Source organism: Cololabis saira, chromosome 21, assembly GCF_033807715.1.
Source record: "Cololabis saira isolate AMF1-May2022 chromosome 21, fColSai1.1, whole genome shotgun sequence".
In the NCBI taxonomy this organism is placed as follows: domain Eukaryota; kingdom Metazoa; phylum Chordata; class Actinopteri; order Beloniformes; family Belonidae; genus Cololabis; species Cololabis saira.
The window spans coordinates 24,997,814-25,017,031 of NC_084607.1; the positions used below are offsets into that span (position 1 = coordinate 24,997,814).

At 37.3% G+C, this 19,218-nt stretch overlaps 2 protein-coding genes across 2 annotated transcripts; both read left to right on the forward strand.

Moving 5' to 3' along the window:
• The first annotated feature begins 38 nt into the window (after window positions 1-38).
• On the forward strand, window positions 39-7,908 carry gdpd3a (glycerophosphodiester phosphodiesterase domain containing 3a). Its single transcript, XM_061712271.1, has 10 exons — window positions 39-404; window positions 796-838; window positions 1,316-1,451; window positions 2,377-2,422; window positions 2,520-2,638; window positions 3,020-3,109; window positions 3,358-3,491; window positions 5,392-5,451; window positions 5,738-5,789; window positions 7,188-7,908. Exons 1-10 carry the CDS (start codon window positions 266-268, stop codon window positions 7,311-7,313), a joined length of 945 nt encoding a protein of 314 aa, XP_061568255.1. The 5' UTR covers window positions 39-265; the 3' UTR covers window positions 7,314-7,908.
• A 1,263-nt stretch (window positions 7,909-9,171) lies between these two features.
• On the forward strand, window positions 9,172-13,642 carry ypel3 (yippee-like 3). Its single transcript, XM_061712314.1, has 5 exons — window positions 9,172-9,533; window positions 10,682-10,800; window positions 11,010-11,053; window positions 11,695-11,803; window positions 12,522-13,642. Exons 2-5 carry the CDS (start codon window positions 10,684-10,686, stop codon window positions 12,609-12,611), a joined length of 360 nt encoding a protein of 119 aa, XP_061568298.1. The 5' UTR covers window positions 9,172-9,533; window positions 10,682-10,683; the 3' UTR covers window positions 12,612-13,642.
• Window positions 13,643-19,218: the final 5,576 nt, after the last annotated feature.

Sequence of the window (19,218 nt, forward strand, 5' to 3'; positions counted from 1 at the left end):
AGACCTCGGTTTATTTGTGAAGGAAGGTGGGACATATTTCTTCAGTCTTACCAGTCAGTCCAGTTTTTTCCCCCACTCATCTTTTGGCAGCTAACTGGTTGTTCTTTCTGACAGGCTTTCCGATTTGTCACATTTTCTTGGAAGCACAAGAGACACACCCACCTTGTGTGATTGCAGTTTCTCTTGCCAGCGATTCTGATCAACTTCAAACCTCAACCTGTGAGAACCTACAGAGACAGTCTCACTCCCTTGCTAGTTGGAAAGGATGTGTGGTTTTCTGTACTTTGTGCTCCCAGCGCTGGGAGGATACACTCTCACCTCGCTGTACCTGCTGAAGAACCCACACATTCTCCACAGGAAGAAAAAGACAGCATTCTTCTGCACTCACATTTCACACAGAGGAGGTAAGACAGGCCATTTGGAGATCTGCCAGAGAGAAAGGATCGCTGATCCAGCTGTATCATCTAGTTTGAACAGCTTCATGTCAGCTTATATTAAGATTTTCAGAAATGCTTCCTGAATAGAAAATGAAAGGCAGTAGATTTGTCTCAGTTCTGCTTATTTTTAAGGGCTTTCTTCCATCTTTTAGTCATTGCAGACTCACCCTAAAGGTTAAATAAACAAGACACACTAAATATGCTGAGGGACTGGGATGCATGTGAGAATGAATACATCTCAAATACAGCACAAAGTGAAGAAATAGTAGGACTGTATTTATTCAATATATTCTCTGTATTTTCTGAATGGATCTTCAGTGCAGCCATTATTAAATCCGACTTCTCCATTTGTTTTCAGGAGCTGGGGAGAGGATAGAAAGCACCATGGGTGCGTTTGATCAGTGAGTACTAAACTTAGGAGTAGAGATGACTCTCTCAGAACAGCTTTGGACAAAAAAATAACTTTTCAGATAAACAATGCCACTTTTTTTTAACTATAGAGACAATTTACACAAAACGAGCAACACTTGACGTGCACCTCAACATCTTAACCTTTTCAAAATATGGTATCCAGCTGAACACTGCAGTGTGATTTAATAAAGTAAATTGCATGATAATCCAGCTTGATGCGGTTAAAGAAAATATCTTTTAGGATCTCCTTTGTCAAAAGTTCCACATTTCCATGAAGGGTCAAAAACAGAGGTCAGCCCCCTCCATCTCATCCTGTAGAAGCATACACTAGGGAAAGTAGAATTTGGCATCAGCAACAATCAGCAAAGACTCTTGAGGGTGAATCAGGAGAAACTGTTGCACGTTACAGGTGAGAAAAAACAAAACAAAGTGAGAAGTGTTATTTTTGTTTTGATCTGGGTGTTCAGTGCGCTGCAGCAGGGCACTGAGATGCTGGAGATGGACTGTCACCTGACACACGATGGACATGTGGTAGTGTCTCATGATGAGAACCTGCTGAGGCAGACTGGGCATGATGTGCCCCTCTCCTCACTCGATCTACAGGTAGGTGTGCGGATCTAGCACGACTGTTAAGGGGGAAAATCATCTGGTATCGTGCTTGGACATTATAAACATTCACTTGTTACTCTTTGTCAACTATTTTTAAGAAAGTGTCTTTGGGGTTTCCTCAGTAGTATCAGAGAAACTTGCTCCATTTACATGGAGATGGCGAGTGTAAGCATGTTTAACAGAGACAAAATGAACATAGTAAGCAACGTACCTTCGTAGTGTGAGCTCAATGGCCTTCACTGACTAAAACTCTCGCAATCTATCCATGAAAATACAGCGGATACATCAGGATTTGTCCGAACTTTAAATTGCACTTCTTCCATAATGAAGACTGACTTTCTCTGCGTAAATTATATCATGAGTCTTTTAAGGCATTTGACTCCTCAGATATCCGGTATGATCAAAAGCATATCAGGATGTATTTTTAGTATGACTGCAAGGAATGAAAAGACTGTGACCCAAAAGTCTTGCAGATTAGGACATTTTACTTGTTTAATTATGAATGCAACATGCTGAATAGCTAAAAGCTAAAAACTCTAGCTGCAGTTATTATCTCATGGAATCTCATAGAAAGATTTCCACAGTTAGACCAACTTTTTTTCAAAAGATTCTGTGAGCTAAAAGGCCCTAAAGTGATAGAAACACTTTGCCAAATAAGCAAGGATACCTGCAGCAGAAATGTCGGGACGCTTTTAAATTTTCATTAAAGCCAATAGGGCTTTGTAGTTTTACGCAACAATTTTTCCATTAGAAACCAAACCGGTTTCTGAGTGTTTACGAAAGATGATATTCAGGCGAATCTTTTAATCCATCTTTGCAACATGTGGCTTTACAAAGAAAAACAAACTGTAACCATTCTAAGGAGGCTGTTAGGAAACACCTATTATCTCTCAATTCACCTGATTTTCAATTGTTGTAGGATTTGCCTCCGTACAAGGAAAGACTGGAGGTTACATTTCATGCAGGCCAGTTCCTTTTCTAGAGCTCTCATAATCATTGATGAAAATGTATTTAACGTGGGACAAAGTATCTGTTTTGTAACCCAACTTCCCTGTCCTTCAGGTCACTACAGCTGCGGCGCAGACAGGAAGTTTGCTCTGCTGGAGGACGTGTTCAGGAAGTTTCCTGAGACTCCCGTCAGCATTGAGATCAAAGAGAACGACCGCCAGCTCATGCAGAAGGTGCAAGACATCCCGACAGAAAAGATTCCATTTTTTTAGATTTATTTTAATTATTTATACCATTTAAAATAGTTTGACTTGTGTTATTGATACCAACATCAATAACAAATACAAATAACTGGCTATGAACAATTATCTTAGACTCATGTTGCAAACAACACCTCCAAAGCATGCTCAACCAAACCACTACTGAATGCAGGAATAATGTATCTCTGGCATCATTTTAAATCAATACTAAACCAAACGGATGCACACTTACAAGAAGATGTATGTCTTCCTTAAGTCCTGCACTGCAGGGCTCGTAAACATACTGTTTGTTGGGTTTTTTTCCACCTTCACAGATTATTATCATTAAAACACTTGAATGTTTGTCTTTGGCAGATTTCAGAGTTGGTTAGAGGCTACAACAGGGAGAACATCACTGTGTGGGCTTCTGCTGATGCAACCACCTTGAAGGAGTGCCAAAGAATCGTACGTTAACCAGCTGTTGGGAGACAATCACCCGAACAGCATCCTAACACACGTTCACTTCCAGGAGCACAGTTGTGCTTTCTCTTGTTTAGTTCTTTTGGTAGCTGTTTAACTCGTGAAAATTTGGTGGTATTTCAAGCCTCCTTTTTTTTAATTTCATTTGTGGCTTTCAGCCCACACATTCATAAAAATCATCCCTGCAACAGTGTTTACACCCAGCTCTGGCGCTGCTTCTGTCTTTCTTACAGAACGGCTCCATGCCGTACAGTTTCTCTGCCCAACGAGGCGTGCTGCTCCTGCTGCTCTTCTACAGCGGCCTGCTGCCCTTCGTGCCACTGGGAGAAAGCTTACTGCAGTTCTACTTGCCACGCCTCATGAACAGGTCGGTTTCAGCTACACATTCATCTGGAGAGGAGGGGGGGGATCTGCAGGGATGATGGAAACAATATGAATCATATAAGTTACTATGAAACAGCAATACAATATATTACACAATTCTGAACCAAAAGCCATTTTTATTTCAGGACTCGGTCATTAATTGCACTCAAACACAAGTGTGCGCATACTGAAATTACTTCTTGTTCCAATAGACACACAACAATATCTTTGACATTAACAGGAAAGGCCAAATGATTATTCCGTATGCTCTAACTGCTGAGACAGGAGGAGATGAAATACAAACCTCATAATCAACCACTACCTTCATTATACCAATGTCTAAGAGAGAGTGCAGATAAAGCACCCAAATTCCACAGCTTGACGAGTTAAAAACGTCTTTTTCACGAGATAAATTCACATATTTAACAATACAATTACCTTTTATAAGGATAGGTAATACAACCCAACCATTTCAAAATCCCACAAACAAAAAACAATGCTGCTCACATGCTGCTCATTTTTTTTTTAAAGAACAATTAAGGTAATTATTAATATTACTGATACTATAGACTCATTCTACTACAGTCATACTAGATACTTCAATATTTTTTTTGTAAAACTTTTTTTTTTAATCCAGGAACCTAAAGCTTAAAAAGAGGGATCAAATTATCACAAAATTATAAGTCCAAATCCATAAATAGCTTGTACTGTGCCACACTGAAGGCCTAAGAGGAGTTGAAGACAAAGTTGGATCGAGCTTGCATTCAAGAAGAAAACGGTTCACAAAAAACACGGTTGGATTCCCCACGTTGAACCCCAAAGATGGATCTGTCACTCTTAGTCACCTTCTGTCACCTTCTGTGAACCATCACATACTCATGCTCTGTAGTTTACACATCAGCTGTTTTCAGCCACATTGAAAACGCACTGAAATTTCATATTAAAAAAGACAATTTTATTTTAAAATTACTAGGGATGGATTTAAGCTATTGCAACTTACAATCATGTTTATAAACTGCTGTTTAAAGTGTTTTTGTTTGGGTTTTTTTTAATTCGTTTCTTGCAGTTTCTGCTAATTGCCACTAGAGGGCGCAATCCCCCATTAGTCCATCTTCGAGTTCCCTTTCAGTAGATAGAACATCTCTGCTCAGACTTTAATTCTTTAAAGTCATTTTCTGAAAATAGATATGTAAGATTGAGTGATCTAATCAATCTGTTAAAGCATGGGCACACAGTTAACCTATTTAATATTCCCGATGGCTTCATTTAGACATGCTTGTATAAATGAGCCACAATCTCACATGACCGTGCAGTAAAGCCCGTTTATCTTAGCTACCAGGGGCAATAGGGTGCAACCGACTAAAAAGTCAATTTTCAACATTTTTAACATTTTTTATTAGTCATTTGTTTAAAACCAAACATAAATTGGTACCTTTATTAGTAATCATTTACAAGTTGTTGTAAATTCTAGCATTCTTATTATAAAAGTTAATATCAGGTAAAGGATTGGTAAATTTGCTCTGATCAGCTGATCAAATGTTGATTTCTCAATTGCAATGCCTTTAGATTAAACCTGTGTTGTGCCTATAGTGTTATTAGATCTGACCTAGTCAAACTGTGGTTGCAAAAATGTTATGGAAAAGCACCAGGGGGCTCAGTCAGACCTGATACCAACATGCTCAGTTTCCACTAGATTGATGAAAAACAGTCTGATGGAGACTTATGTCTGTGCTCAGTGTATTTGAAAAGCCTTATAGATTGTTTTACACTATTATTGTCATCACTATAACAGAGTGTCTTCTGACCTCTTCTCTTGGAAATATTTTTTAATGTTTGTTTGAAGATCAAAATGTTAACAAACAGATGTACCTGTCATGTCTTTTTTACCTGCCTGACGGCTGAAGGACGTACATCCCCGAGCTGAGGATCCTGCGGAATGGTCTGGTAGTGTTTTTAATAGAAAAGTAAGTACAGTTTTATAAAGATTACATATACTTTATTTATCCCACACCAGCAAAATTTACTTGGACAAGCTTTCTTAAAGTGCAGATCATTTTGATTGCAATGTATAATTGCAGGAGGCATTGCCAAAATATTACAGATTTTGCTGCATATAAAACTTAAATAGGCCTTCTCAATAGAATATAAACATTACATTGACAATTTATGCTGAAGTGTATGGATATTTGTCTAAAATAAACACAACATACAGCGGTTTGTTGAAATTTTGTATGAACATTGTCTTTTCAGAGTGACCATGAGGAAAAGTCTTTTTAAACACCTTGCAGCTCGTGGAATACAGGTGTGAAACCATCATTATATGTACTTGGAGAACACTCAACTTTTTTCTATAAAAGTTAGGATAGTATGTAGAATGGCTATTAAAACTGAATAGGAGGACAAGCCCAATATAACATCAAAATGGTACAAAAGGGTTTTTGGGTCAATATACTTTAAATCCATTTATGCATTCACTGTAAAATTGCAAAAGATTGGGGATATAATAATCTGCAGTTCTTTAACATCAATTGAAAGGATCTGATTATCATGAACAGTCTCTGTAAACAAGAGACGGGGCTGAAAACCAGCACTGCATTGCATTGCATTAAAAAACTACATGGTTTTCTGGTGGAAATCTTTTGCTCAGTGAAACTCCCCAGCATGTTTTTGCCTCCACAAATTCCAGTTAAACTTCTTCAATGAAAGAAAAGGAAAACATACATTTAGCAAAACAGTCAACTTATTTAGATTTTACACAGCATCCCAACCCAAACAGGATTGTGTAAAAAGAAGAGTTTACAGAACTCATTACAGATCAGATCCGTATGGAATACAAAAATAGTTTACTTTGGTATGCACTGATACGACCAGAGTCATCGAAGGATTGCTTTCCAGTCATGTGTTTGGTCCCACATGCAAAGTTAAGTCACACATTTCTCAGTAGGAGGGAAAACTCCAGTTCTGTCTCTTGCTGCTCTGCAGCTTATCACATCATCGTCAACTGCATGACCTCATTCCCCTCCAAACACTGTGACTTCACACAGAAAACACTTGACCACCATTTAGACTCACAAAAACAACTGAGTTCCCTGAACGCATCACCTCAGTCCTGTAGCGAGTTGTTATGATGAGATCACCTCCATTGTCAGGATCCGAGTGGTCACTGAGGAGTTGGAACATGACTAATAGATATAAATAGTTATATAGGCCTTGTTGTATTTAAGCATTTGCAAGAAACAAAACGATACATCTTTATACCACCGTGTGCAGAAACAGAGAGAGATTGATTATTTGTTTCTACAGTATATTAGTGGTGGAAAAAGGTCTGCATATATCAATGTGGCTCTCATGCAGCAGTGCAGCAGACATCCACCAGACAAACTGACGTATGTGTCACATCAGTATAAATAGATTGAGCTTTTTCTCCATTAAGATAAAGTCGATAACAAATTATTGGACAAAAGGTAAAAATAAGTGCACGATACGTCCGTGTAAGTACAGTACGTTAAACATTTTAAAAAGACTGCTGTCATGACAATGATAAAATAATTCAAGTAATATCGATGATTTGTCCATTCTGTGACCTAAATGTAAATGTATGTTCCTTGTCTGTTTGCTGTTGTCTTTTTGCTGGAATGACCAAGAAAAAGGTGGAAAAGCCCCTTTGACCTCAACCTCTGCTGTGTGTTTCTTACTGCAGGTACATTTATTTGTTTGCAATGAAGATGAAGACATAGAGGCAGCATTTGAAGTGGGAGCCACGGGGGTGATGACTGACTATCCAACTGTCTTGTCAAACTACCTCAGCAGAAACAGGAGTCGCTGACACACGTCAACAGTGGTGTAGACTTTTAAAACAATGCTTTCTAAAAAATGAGAGTAAAGATATTGTTTGGGGAAAAAAAGACATTGCCAAGAGACATGTGAGATTCATTTCCTCTTCTGTGACAATATTAATCAAGGTTAGGATCTTTTAAAAAGCATGTAGTGAAAACAAAGCTGGGATTCAGCTAGTAAGTCATTAGGAAATCCTCAATCACTGCTGATTGAAGAGCTTGTTTGTGTTGTGATTAGTAGTTAGATTACTCTTATTGTTTGATTACAAACAGCTCAGTATTTAAAAATAGCTGTCACCGATTTAATTTTTTTATCTACACCACATCACAGGAATGAATGTTTAACCAGTCTACTGATAAAAAGAGACTAAACAAACGTGACTTTGTTTTGGCTGCGTCTGTTGTTTTCTGCTGTTATTGATCTGGTTTGAGTACTTGACTTAAGAAATAAATGATGGAAAGAATCAGTGCCTTTTTTATATCTTAATGTTTATTGTTTTTACATACAGACAATCACAGCTTAGGAAATGTAAGTAAAGATACACTTGTTGCTGCTATAAATAAATACACCATAAACATGCATTATTTCTGTAATGAGTTGTCGATCTGTGTTCAATCCATTTATTTTACTCAGGGTTCACTTGGCTAGTGAGCCTCACCTGCACCCTTGTTTTCCCAGGCAGGCGCGGTCAAAGTCCGGCTGCACTGCCGTGATAATAATCGACCAGTCTGTTGGTGAAACAAAGGCTGTATTTTTCTGACCTGCTTGGCTGTGCCAAGCACTGTGACAAGTGAGTTAGTGGGACGTAAAGCAGACGATGGTGAACGCTTGAATATGTGACTGTGTACAAAATGAATAAATGTTTGTAATTTTATATAATATATTGGATTGTTGATATAAAGTTGGGGGTTGGGAGATAATGTCAATCAACCTCTTTGGAAGTAAAGTTGAAACAACTGCTTCAATAATACACAGTTCAGTCCCAAAAGAAAATGATAATTTTTTAATGGTGTACTGTTGCTTTTAAATTGCATCTCTGGGATGTTTCACTTTTGACAAAACAAGACAGTTTGAAGTAGTAATTATAGATTTGAATGAATGTGAACAAAATAATCACTCAAGTATTAAAAAAAAAAAACATAATTTGAACTGACTGCAAGATAAGATAAGATAATCCTTTATTTCTCCCTCAGTGGGGAAACTTATTTTGTTGGCAGCAGTACACTTAGCACACACATGCAGGGGAGGGGTAAAAAGAGACTAAAAAGTAAAAAATAAAAAAAATATATAAAATATGTATAATTACAGAAATATGAGCAGTATCTACAGTAGATTGAAAGAGAAGAAACGGTGCAAAAAAAAAGCAGGTAGAGTGTGTGTGAGGTAGACTGGCAGATATTGCACATATGATATTGCACATCTTATGTTATTGCACAAGTTATTGTGCTACTGAGAGCAGGCCAAAAATCTCTCATAGGTTTTGCGTAAGAGTACAAATGCTTTCACATGGTCTGTGTTGTGTTTTGAGGCAGACAAACAAACTAACCATGAAACCACAACAATACAGTTGTGGTTCACACAATCCTCCACATTCCTCATGTTTACTTATATTAGAGGTTTTCTAAATGTTGTCAAGTAATACTCGATCCTTTCGGTCACCGTTTGCTCCTTGGCCACCAAACGACTCTTATCCTTAACCCACAAGCGGCCTTTATGAAACTGGACCAGCAGGGTAATGATTTTGATAGCCATAAAAGGTTCATCTAAAGTCCGATCTGATTGGTTGACCCACATTCTGACGTCACTCGGCGGGCTCTGATTGGTCGACGGGGATTTGTTTTGCACTCTTTGCACTTCCTCCATCTGCGTGTTTTCATAAACAAACCACATTTTTTCTCCCGCTAGGGTCACTCGTCTTTCTCCTTGTCACGCTGCCAGCATTGTCCGGCTTCAGGCTCTTGTTTTAGGGGAAAAGCCGCGGAGAGCAGGTCCAGTAAAGGCGGGTTGGTGTCCAGGACGTCGCTGCGACAGACAGGAGGAGGAGGTTGTGTTTTTGTTTCCCTCCGCGCAAGAAGCGCATGGTCGACCCTGCAACCAGCCGAGCCACGAACACACACTACCAGCCTGTGCTTTGGTCCCTGTCCCGGTGTTTTTAAGCCGTCGGTGCGGTCGGGTTGGCGTGTGGACTGCGAGGCTCCCGCGTCGTCAGGTGAGTTTTCTGCAGTGCGCATCTGCGCCGCTGTTGACATTGTGCAGCTAAAGGCTGATTTTTGGTTCCGCGTTGCACCGACGCAGGCCCTACACCGTACCATGTGCGTCGCCGCGTTCCCTACGCCGTAGGCTCTGCGTCGATTTAAGGCTTAACAGGTTAGCTGCTGTGGCTGGCAGATTACCCCCGTTTACAGGCATGAATGTTACAATATAGCAACATACAGACGCTCATTACTGTTAAAAAGGGTTTGCTAAAAGGCTCGAGTTTGATTGACATGTTTAATTTAATGAGGCGAGTATTGTATGTGCAAGCCTTATGAACCAGGAAGCGAGCTGCCATGGTGACTCAATGAGGCTTTATTTCATTGTTTGTTTAAGTTGGGTTTTTTTTTAATTCAGTGAGAATCAACGGTTTCCATGTCACTCCCCAAAATGGGAAGAAAGTTTGCATTGAATAATTATGTTCTGAACAAAAAGATTAATCAGAAAAGTAGTATAGTATTACTATACCACTTGCTTTTTAAATATAATAGACACCTAGAAATACACACACACACACACACACACACACACACATATGTATGTTTGCATACGTGTGTGTTTTTGTGTATTTCTATATATGCATACATATTTATGTCTTTAGACATATATATATATATATATATATATATATATATATATATATATATGTGGGTGTGTGTGTATATATGTATATATATATATATATATACATTCAATTCAATTCCTTTATTGTCATTATAAGCAGTGCGAACAACAAAATTAGATTATGTATGTATGTATGTATGTGCTCTCGCATTTCTAGGTGTATATTAATTTATATTGAAAATCAGAAGGCGTGACTTGCAATACTATACTGGAAGTAGTATTTTTTTATTTTTTTTATTTTAAAGCAAGTGGTATACTCGAAAACCAGATTATGCCTAGTTAAGGCTTTCCATTGTAAAATCTCCAAACCTGCTTGAGTCAAATATCCAAATACCTGTGACTGAGTAATTCATCTAGCTTCTCACTAGCCTAAGAATAATTATGTGTAACAACATTATTCCAGAAACCTCAGCCTTTATTCACGGATTGATGTACTTTGTACAGTTATTAATATTTTCTTCCTGCCCTGCTCCTCTTCAGATATGGTAAAGCTGACTAAAGCCAAGACTTTCCAGGCTTACCTGGACTCCTGCCACCGACGTTACAGTTGCGTGCACTGTCGCGCCCATCTGGCTAACCATGACGATCTTATCTCCAAGGTAATTCTGCAGGCATTTGTGGTTAAAGAGCATTTTTGAGAATTTGTGCACTGCTGCAGAGTTCACACACAGATTAAAGATAGTAACAACTGTAAGAAAACTTATATCTACAACATTGTTTTAAAGATTTTAAGTTAAGAAAGTTAAGACTTTCCACAGCCTAAGTTTGAACTATTTATCTTATTTCTTGTTTCCTCCCCATTTGCTAGTCTTTCCAGGGCAGCCAAGGAAGAGCTTACCTCTTCAACTCTGTGTGAGTATTTTAACATTTTATATTGGCGCGTAGAAGTACAACAGTGGCTGATCTTATTTTAGTTTACTGCTACAATATCAGTATTGACAAAAAACAATCAGGTTTAATTTCACAGCTGACCTATTCCATTTAGTTCAGTTCATCGCCTACAAAAGTAATCTAAGGGCGCTTTAGAGAGAAAGCAATATAGATTTTCACTTTCATTCAATGTATCTATTGGGTTGAATACACATTTCCTTTCATCTCTATTGGACAACCTCAAATATGTATGTATGTAAAGTATTAGAGGTGTTTACACAGGCCACATTGTCAACAGATCATTTGATTGGCTCTACACTGGACCCTGAAGTTGGCTGAGTTCATTTTAGTCATGCTCCTCCTGGGTTAGTGGGTCAGGAATACACACTTAGATGTGAGCCCATAAAATAACATTAGCCTTTAATCTAATATCAGGATTTATTCAGTTTAAACCTTAATGTGTTTGTGTGAGGTGTCCTTCAAGAACCTTTCCCATTTAAAGTTAACAGGGCTGAAGCAGAGGTCCTGCACTGTTTAATATTGTCATGAGGGTGTTTAACTTATTAGAGTCATCTGTGATTCAGTGAATGGCTTCTGTTTGACGGCGCTGCATGTGGTTTCAGGGTCAACGTGGGCTGTGGTCCTGCAGAAGAGAGGCTGCTGCTGACAGGACTTCACGCAGTGGCTGACATCTACTGTGAAAACTGTCACACCACACTTGGCTGGAAATATGTAAGCACCTGTTCTTCCATGCTCTGTCACAGTGCCCTTTATGGTGGAATAACTTCCTCTGTTGTGGACTTCAGGCTTTGTAAATCTGTAGGTCCTGTGAATGCACCATTTAACTATTTATAACACTATCCACAGTTTATGATGCATATTTTGAAGTTGTTTCTTTGAAAGAAATTGCCTTAATAGTGGAAGTTAAAGACTTCCTCTCAATAATGCTGTAAATGTTTTATTCTGGCCTGAGATGGGTTTTGGCCGATGGAAACGCCAAATTCAAATCTATTGTGCTGTATGGAAAGATTAACTCATGACTGATGAGCTGATCAACATTTGGCTATTTCTGTCTCTGGAAACAAACATGGCCAAATATGTGAAAGTTAAACACCGAATCTCCCAAAACTCCTCTTGATGGTTTTCTTGGGCAAAAGTAACAGATTTTGTTTGCATCACTTCCTTCAAAGTTAAGTTTCCAGTTTTCCACTTCTCCTTTTTATTAAAATGAACTGCTGTGTAACCTATACCGCCACCTTTTGACAACATAATGCAGTTTTGATTATCGGCTGCAAGACATTTAATGGAAATATACCAGATCATACTGTGAAGTAAAGTCTTGGAAGTTTGGTTTAAAGTCTTTCTGCTTTACTCTTGGAAAGGGAATAAGCTAAATATGTCATCTTTTAAAAACACCAATGCATCTTTTTTTCTTCTTCTTTTTCTGCAGGAACAAGCCTTTGAACTCAGTCAGAAATACAAGGAGGGGAAGTACATCATTGAACTTTCCCACATGATTAAGGACAACGGTTGGGACTGAAAGAGAAACTCATCTTTCTTCATGACTTTTTTTTTTTATTTAAAAAAAAAGTTGCACCCATTCAACTTAAAAGGGTTCCAGAGTAGCTTCTTCACCCTGCGTTCGAGTCATTGCTGTGCCACACTTTCACTTCATGCAGCTTTGCCAAGAATAGCATGTGATGCCTTATCTTTGTCCTTCGTGTTTTTCCAGCAACCACAACACATTTGCTGATATTGCTATCCCATTTACGAGTCGTGTTGGGGGCATGGACTGAATAAGTGCATGGTTTAAGTGTGCGTGGAAGATATTTGAGAGTCACACAGACACCAAGGCGTGTTGGATTGTTTTTTTGTTTTTTTTAAAGCAATACTTATCAAAATTTTATGGCGACCTCTCAACAGTCTCACTCTGTGATGACGAAGCCAGTGAATGTTGGAAGAATTTGATCTTGTAAATCAAATGCAGGTATTTGGGTTCTCCTGTTTAAGGTGCACATGTAAATGTCTCTGATCCAAATGGACGTAACTACCAAGTTTTGTTCAACCTGTAGATCATTTTTCAAATGGTTGTAAGAAGGATGCAGAGCAGAGAGGGCTCTCCTTTTTTCTTTTAAATGTTTTTGTTTGTTTGTTTGGTTTTTAGATTTAAAATCAGTAACAGTGCAATCTGGGTGTGAATGAGAAATGTACAATTTGGCAAAAACTGCTAGAATTCTGTTCACAGGTCTATCTTTTAGGATGTATGTGTTTTTTGCAGGGTGTGCTAAGGCTCAAGCTGGACAGTGTTGAGATGCATTGGTCTGACCTTGGTTCACTTTTGAGTTTTCATTCTACACTTTGGATTTCTACACCTCCACGTAAAGCCGATGACATCTATCCCTCATACGTTTGCATATTACTTAACACTGAACTGTCCCTACAGAAACAGTAGCTATAATGTGTTAGTGCAAAGTGTGATAGTGTAGCATATTTATGGTGATTTTTAATGTCTGCTTACATTAAAGGGTTTTTATTTTAACTTGGTTTTCATTAAACTGCAGTTTGCCAGTACTATTATAAGTTTTGTTTGTGCACTTATATTGTCAGTATATATGAGTTTGTATTTAATCACTCCAATTCCTACAACATATTGTCAATCTTTAAAAAAAGAGAAAAAAGAAAAGACAACATAAAAATGTTGCATCATAGGGTGATGGGTAAAATCATAACAATAATAGTTAAATAGTAGTTGTTAACCTCCCACTCTAAAAAAATTAGGGGAAAAAATTCTTGTAGTAAAATAAGGACATTAAATTTACACCGGACCAAATTAATCGGTATTATATATATTTTTGGGTAGTTTCTCTAGTTAATATTAGTATACACTGTGTTATGTTTGCAGAAGTCTTGCGGAAACTGTATATTTCAGCTTTCTAGAACTATGTTGTTAATCAAATATCTTTCTGGTCAGTTATAAAACTACCGTATATTTTAATTTTTTCAATCCTTCGCTGTTCTAATATTTCTTGCCATATTTAACTCAAGAATGTTTGATTTTCCTATTTAATTGCTACTTTAATACACTGAGAAACTGGCACCAGAAGCAGCAAAGATGCCATTTCTCATGATAAATGCGCTTCTGTTGTTAAAAGTACTCTTCCCTCTAGGTTTCGTTTCATTGCTTATTGACAAACTGCTGCATTGTATCTCCAAAAAGCTCCACTTTGTTTACATTATCCCAAGAGAGACCAGGGCTTATCTACAGTGTGACTGGATTTTCATAACTTTTTGTGCCAATACAAAGGAATAATGTGCCAAACCTTGATGAAAGTGGCTTTACCCAACATTTGAAGGGTGTCATTTTTACATAACTTTGTTCTTCTTTAACAAATCTATGACATAAAGGTGTTGGACTAAATTTACCAATTTAACTGTCGCCTGAAATCACAATGTATAAGGAATTGTCTTTTACACTCAGTGAAGGAAATTCTTCTTTGTCCTCTGACTGGTCTGCAAATCTGCCAGCAGATGGTGCTGCAGAGTCTCTTAGACTGAATTATCTACAACCTTCTCCAAACATTTCAGGCACCTTTAATCTTTGTTAGTCAGACAAGGCCGGCTGCACAGCCTATGGGTCATCAGGCTGATTTACACAAGTTGAATTGAATTCAATTTTATTTATTAAGCATCTATCAATACAAGTTGTCTCCAGGCACTTTCCAGAGACCCAGACCGTGACCCTCCGGCAAGGAAAAACTCCCCTTTAAGAGGAAGGAAACCTTGATCAGGACCCTCCTGCTGAAGGCCATCTGGGTAGAGTGGGAAAAGGGAGATCAGAAAGAGAGTATGAACAACAGAGAGGGGAGAGACACAGATATAAGGATACAAAGGTACAAAAGAAAATGTAGATTAGTATTAACTATCTGTTAGGCGGAGAACCAAGAATTCTATGTACATATGACCGATACATGGTTAGTTGTTAAACTACAGAAACAACTATATACATGTATAGATATCAGACACTGAAGTACTGAGAGTGTGAGACTACAGGTCAAGATGTCAGCAGATATCCAACATCTATATAGACCAGTGATAGTAAGCACTGAGGTGGTCGGAGGGTGGGACTGCAGGTCAGTGGGCAGCTCTGGAAACTCTGGCCCGCTTAAGAGTAAAAGAGGGGGCAAACCAGCACGACAAACTACAAGAACAATGGAACGCAATGATGCTGATGAGATACTTCTAATCAGTGGATCATGTTGTATATATAAGTATATACTTAATCAGTTAATTAGCCATCAGGGATAAATAAAGTGAATTGAATTGAAGTGAATACGCAGAGCTGAAGAACTTTCTTTACATCAAGACGAATGCCTGGTCACTCAAGAGATGGTTTAAGTGTCGCTGGTCATCACCTCTGGGATTACATGAAGACAACAAGCCAACAGCAGACCTGTGGTAAGTTCAGTTGGAGAGAGCTTCCTGCTAAGTATAATGAGAGTATAATGAGAGCTGCAACAGTTAAAAAAAATAAAGAGTGCCCACTCAAAACATACATTTCATACAGACCTTATCTGCTCTGTTGATTTTAATGACGCTTGTTCATAAATAAAGATTGATGAGGGTATAGATTATGCCTGATAAAAACAAGTGCAAGTGCTGCTGTGAAATAGTTGTAAACAGTACTCGAGTTGTAAAAGAAAATCAGGGGGGGTGGTGGATTTTATCATATGGGGACAGATAATTTGTGCTGATTACAAATAATATAATATATTACAAATAATAGCACTGACCAAAACACCTACAGAAATACTGCAGGAATGACATAGCAGCAGTTAAATGCAGCCTTCTGTAAGATTTAAATATCCACTGGGCTTACATCAAATACATCAAAACACAACAATAAAAAACATTTTTCTGAACTTATCAATATGACTCTGTCCTTCACAGGAAATATAAATGGATCACTGCAAAAACTCAAAATCTTAACAAGAATATTTGTCTTATTTCTAGTTAAAATGTCTAATTTTAGTAAAAAAAAATCTCATTACACTTAAAACAAGACTCATCACTGGAAAAAAACAACAATTTTCACCTGTTTCAAGTAGATTTTCACTTAAAATAAGTAGAAAAATCTGCCAGTGGAACAAGATTTTTTTTTGCTTGTAATGAGAAGATAAATCTTGTCCCACTGGCAGATTTTCCTACTTATTTCAAGTGAAAATTTACTTGAAACAGGTGAGAATTGTCAAATAAGTTATTTTTCTGGTGATGACTCTAAATGTTGAAATAGCAGTAAAACCACATTCATTGATGAAATGACATAATGGATGGAAAGGGGGGATGGCAGTTTTACAGGGGGGATCATTTTGACCGTTTTCATTTCAGGGGGGGATGCCATCCCCCCTCATCCCCCCTCAACTCCAGTACTGGTTGTAAACCTGAATAAATGTAAATAGACCATGACTGAAATTGCATACTTCAGTATGTTTAAAAAAAATGTCCATATACCAAAAGGGCCTTTTTTTATGTTTTCCAAAAATCTGAAAAATTGATAAAAAAGAAGATTAAAATCACAAGAGCTCGATAACCCACCAAGGTCCCAGCCATGGATCGTTTAGCTCTTTGGGTGGGTTTCTTTTTCTGTGCTGCTTCTCAGCTGACCAAGCTTGAACTCATGACATGCAGTCTGCATCACTGCATTCACCTGGTTCACTGAGTCTGGATCTCCAACAGTTTAAATCAGATTAGTGTCAGTTCACATACATTGCCATATATAAAACAGGAAAGTCCTCACCTCTGGGCTACACTGAATTTTTATACGGTAATCAGTTAGTTTAATTCTGTGGAGTCTTGAGAGAATGCACCTAATATCTATGAACAATTGTGTATTCTCTTCTTTTCCCCCACTTTCTTTGATTGTTGTCTGTTGTCAGGTGTCTCTGCAATAACAGTTTTACATTTACCACTAACAGGAGAGTTAGAGATGATTTACCGTGAACAGAAATGTTTTTCAGACTGTAAAACTGTAGAAAATCTCTTTAGCATATTCAATTACTTCAGGTGGTGAATCTCATAGTTAATTGAATCTTGATGCAACATTTTAAAATTGTTCTTATTTTCAGAAATGTTTTTTACTATCAAGATTAAAACCAAATATTATCTCTTTTTAGGGTATATATTTATAATAAAAAAAATCCAAATCTATCCTTCCAACATGTAGATGTTTTTCCAATTCTAACAATTGTAACAAAGTGAGTCATATGATATGACAACTTGAAAATTGCATATATTTTGATCCTTAGATGCTTTGAATTATTTACGAGAAATGTATAGATTGATTTGTTGTCCTAAAAAATTTTGATAATAATATCTCTGTGCTTTCTGTTTCTCCCATTTTCCAATATTTTCCCCAATTTATCATGTCCTTCCATTCTCGGATGTGATAATTACTTGCCCCTCCTTTCGTGGGGAACCACTGTACTTGATTGTTTCATTTAAATAAAATGATTGCCAATCATTAAAAAAAATAAATAAATAAAAGTAAAAAAAGACATGCATGTGGAGGAAATCAAAACTGGACATTTTGAAGCTGTAGAAAAGTGCTTATCATACTTTGAGCATGAACAAGTCAGATGACTGAGCTCCAGAGCAAACACTACTGTCATTTTATTCCACATGTGATCTATAGCTTCTGATACTCACGGGTTTATTACGCACTTTCAGCTGTGCTGTTTCGCCCTCCTTATTTCAGAACAAAACTTTAGTACTGTTCAAGTCTATTAATTGTATATATTTCCTATTATAATGATGTTAATGCTGCAACATACCTAATATTAATTGGGACATGATATCAGAAATTCAATGAGCTCTTCTGAGAGAATTAACAATAAATTCACAAAGAAACTCTGTTTAACTGTTATCTGATTGGTTGCTGGAGTACTGTTAAGTCTTTCTATGGCAAACATTCCCAGAGGCAGTTCCCCAACCTAATAGTAAGTTTTATCTGTTGGATGCTTAAAGTGACTAGAAATGTCAAATTTTGAAATAAAGAGTACAATGAAAATCTAAATTTTGATTTCAGGATGTTAAAGAATGTCTGCAAATCCAGCATGTCTTGTAGTAATGAAGAGCATTATTTTCAGGGTGAAAAATATAAGTGAATATTATGTAATATTGATTATCTTAACACTGCTACGCAGTGATTTTGAAACTTCAGCAAAAAATAAGAAATAATAAAAAGTATAGTGTTTTGAATCAAATCCATAAACCTTTACATGTAATTATAGTCTGGACATTAGTAATATCAAAGGATTGTCCTTAGTTCATTGTGATTGTGGAAACCTACAGGGATTTTAATTATCAAATGAATCTAATATGCTCTGGACCAGAGCATATTAGATTCATTTGATAATAATAACCAGAGCCTCTGGTACATTCCAGATGGTGAAACAATATATCAATAAAGAGAAAAGATTGGGCTAAAGCTAGAGTTTTGGTTCCTTTCCCCCGTTCAAATAAATAAGATAAAATAAAAACAAATAAATGAAATACAATGAAATAAATACATTAAATAAAATCTTGGTATGCTGAAGAAGCAAGTGCTCAGTTTTTACAAATTTTATTCAGATCCATCCCAGAATGTAATAATTACTTTCTCTCTCAATAATTTAACTCTTTATGAACTGTAACATCAAATTATGTGATCAACTTCTGTGGCCTAAACACTAAGAATTTCTGTAGTATTACCACTGCTCACATTTATGAACCGCACTTTATCTCTTTCTGTTATATGATATTATGCTGGCTTAGGTGCAACCATAAATGTCATCAGGGATATTAAAAAAAATATCAAAGTTTAATCAAAATAAGAAAATTGTTTAGCTGGAAATTATGAAGGGAAATGTCCCTTTAGCTGCCTCCAGAAACACCCATTTTCATCTTAGTGTCACCTTGACAACCGCAACTCAAGGCTGTGCTCCAGCTTGCTTGTCTGGTGAACACATTAACCCGACTGTAAGATATGCCTATAGCTGTTATTTGAAAATAAAGTAAGAATATGCGTTTTATTTGGTTTTGCAGAACAGTAAGTGCCAAATAATTAATACGCCAGCGTGTAGTGACGACCAGCGTTTCAACTGCAGTCTGTG

Bases quoted from the DNA above. Each gene is read 5' to 3' on its own strand.
- gdpd3a (XM_061712271.1), top strand. From the start codon at position 266: ATGTGTGGTTTTCTGTACTTTGTGCTCCCAGCGCTGGGAGGATACACT. The intron at 2,423-2,519 runs GCCAGTTCCTTT...CCTGTCCTTCAG, and splicing joins GGAGGTTACATTTCATGCAG to GTCACTACAGCTGCGGCGCA. The intron at 3,110-3,357 runs GTACGTTAACCA...TCTTTCTTACAG, and splicing joins TGAAGGAGTGCCAAAGAATC to AACGGCTCCATGCCGTACAG.
- ypel3 (XM_061712314.1), top strand. From the start codon at position 10,684: ATGGTAAAGCTGACTAAAGCCAAGACTTTCCAGGCTTACCTGGACTCC. The intron at 10,801-11,009 runs GTAATTCTGCAG...CCCATTTGCTAG, and splicing joins ATGACGATCTTATCTCCAAG to TCTTTCCAGGGCAGCCAAGG. The intron at 11,054-11,694 runs GTGAGTATTTTA...ATGTGGTTTCAG, and splicing joins GCTTACCTCTTCAACTCTGT to GGTCAACGTGGGCTGTGGTC.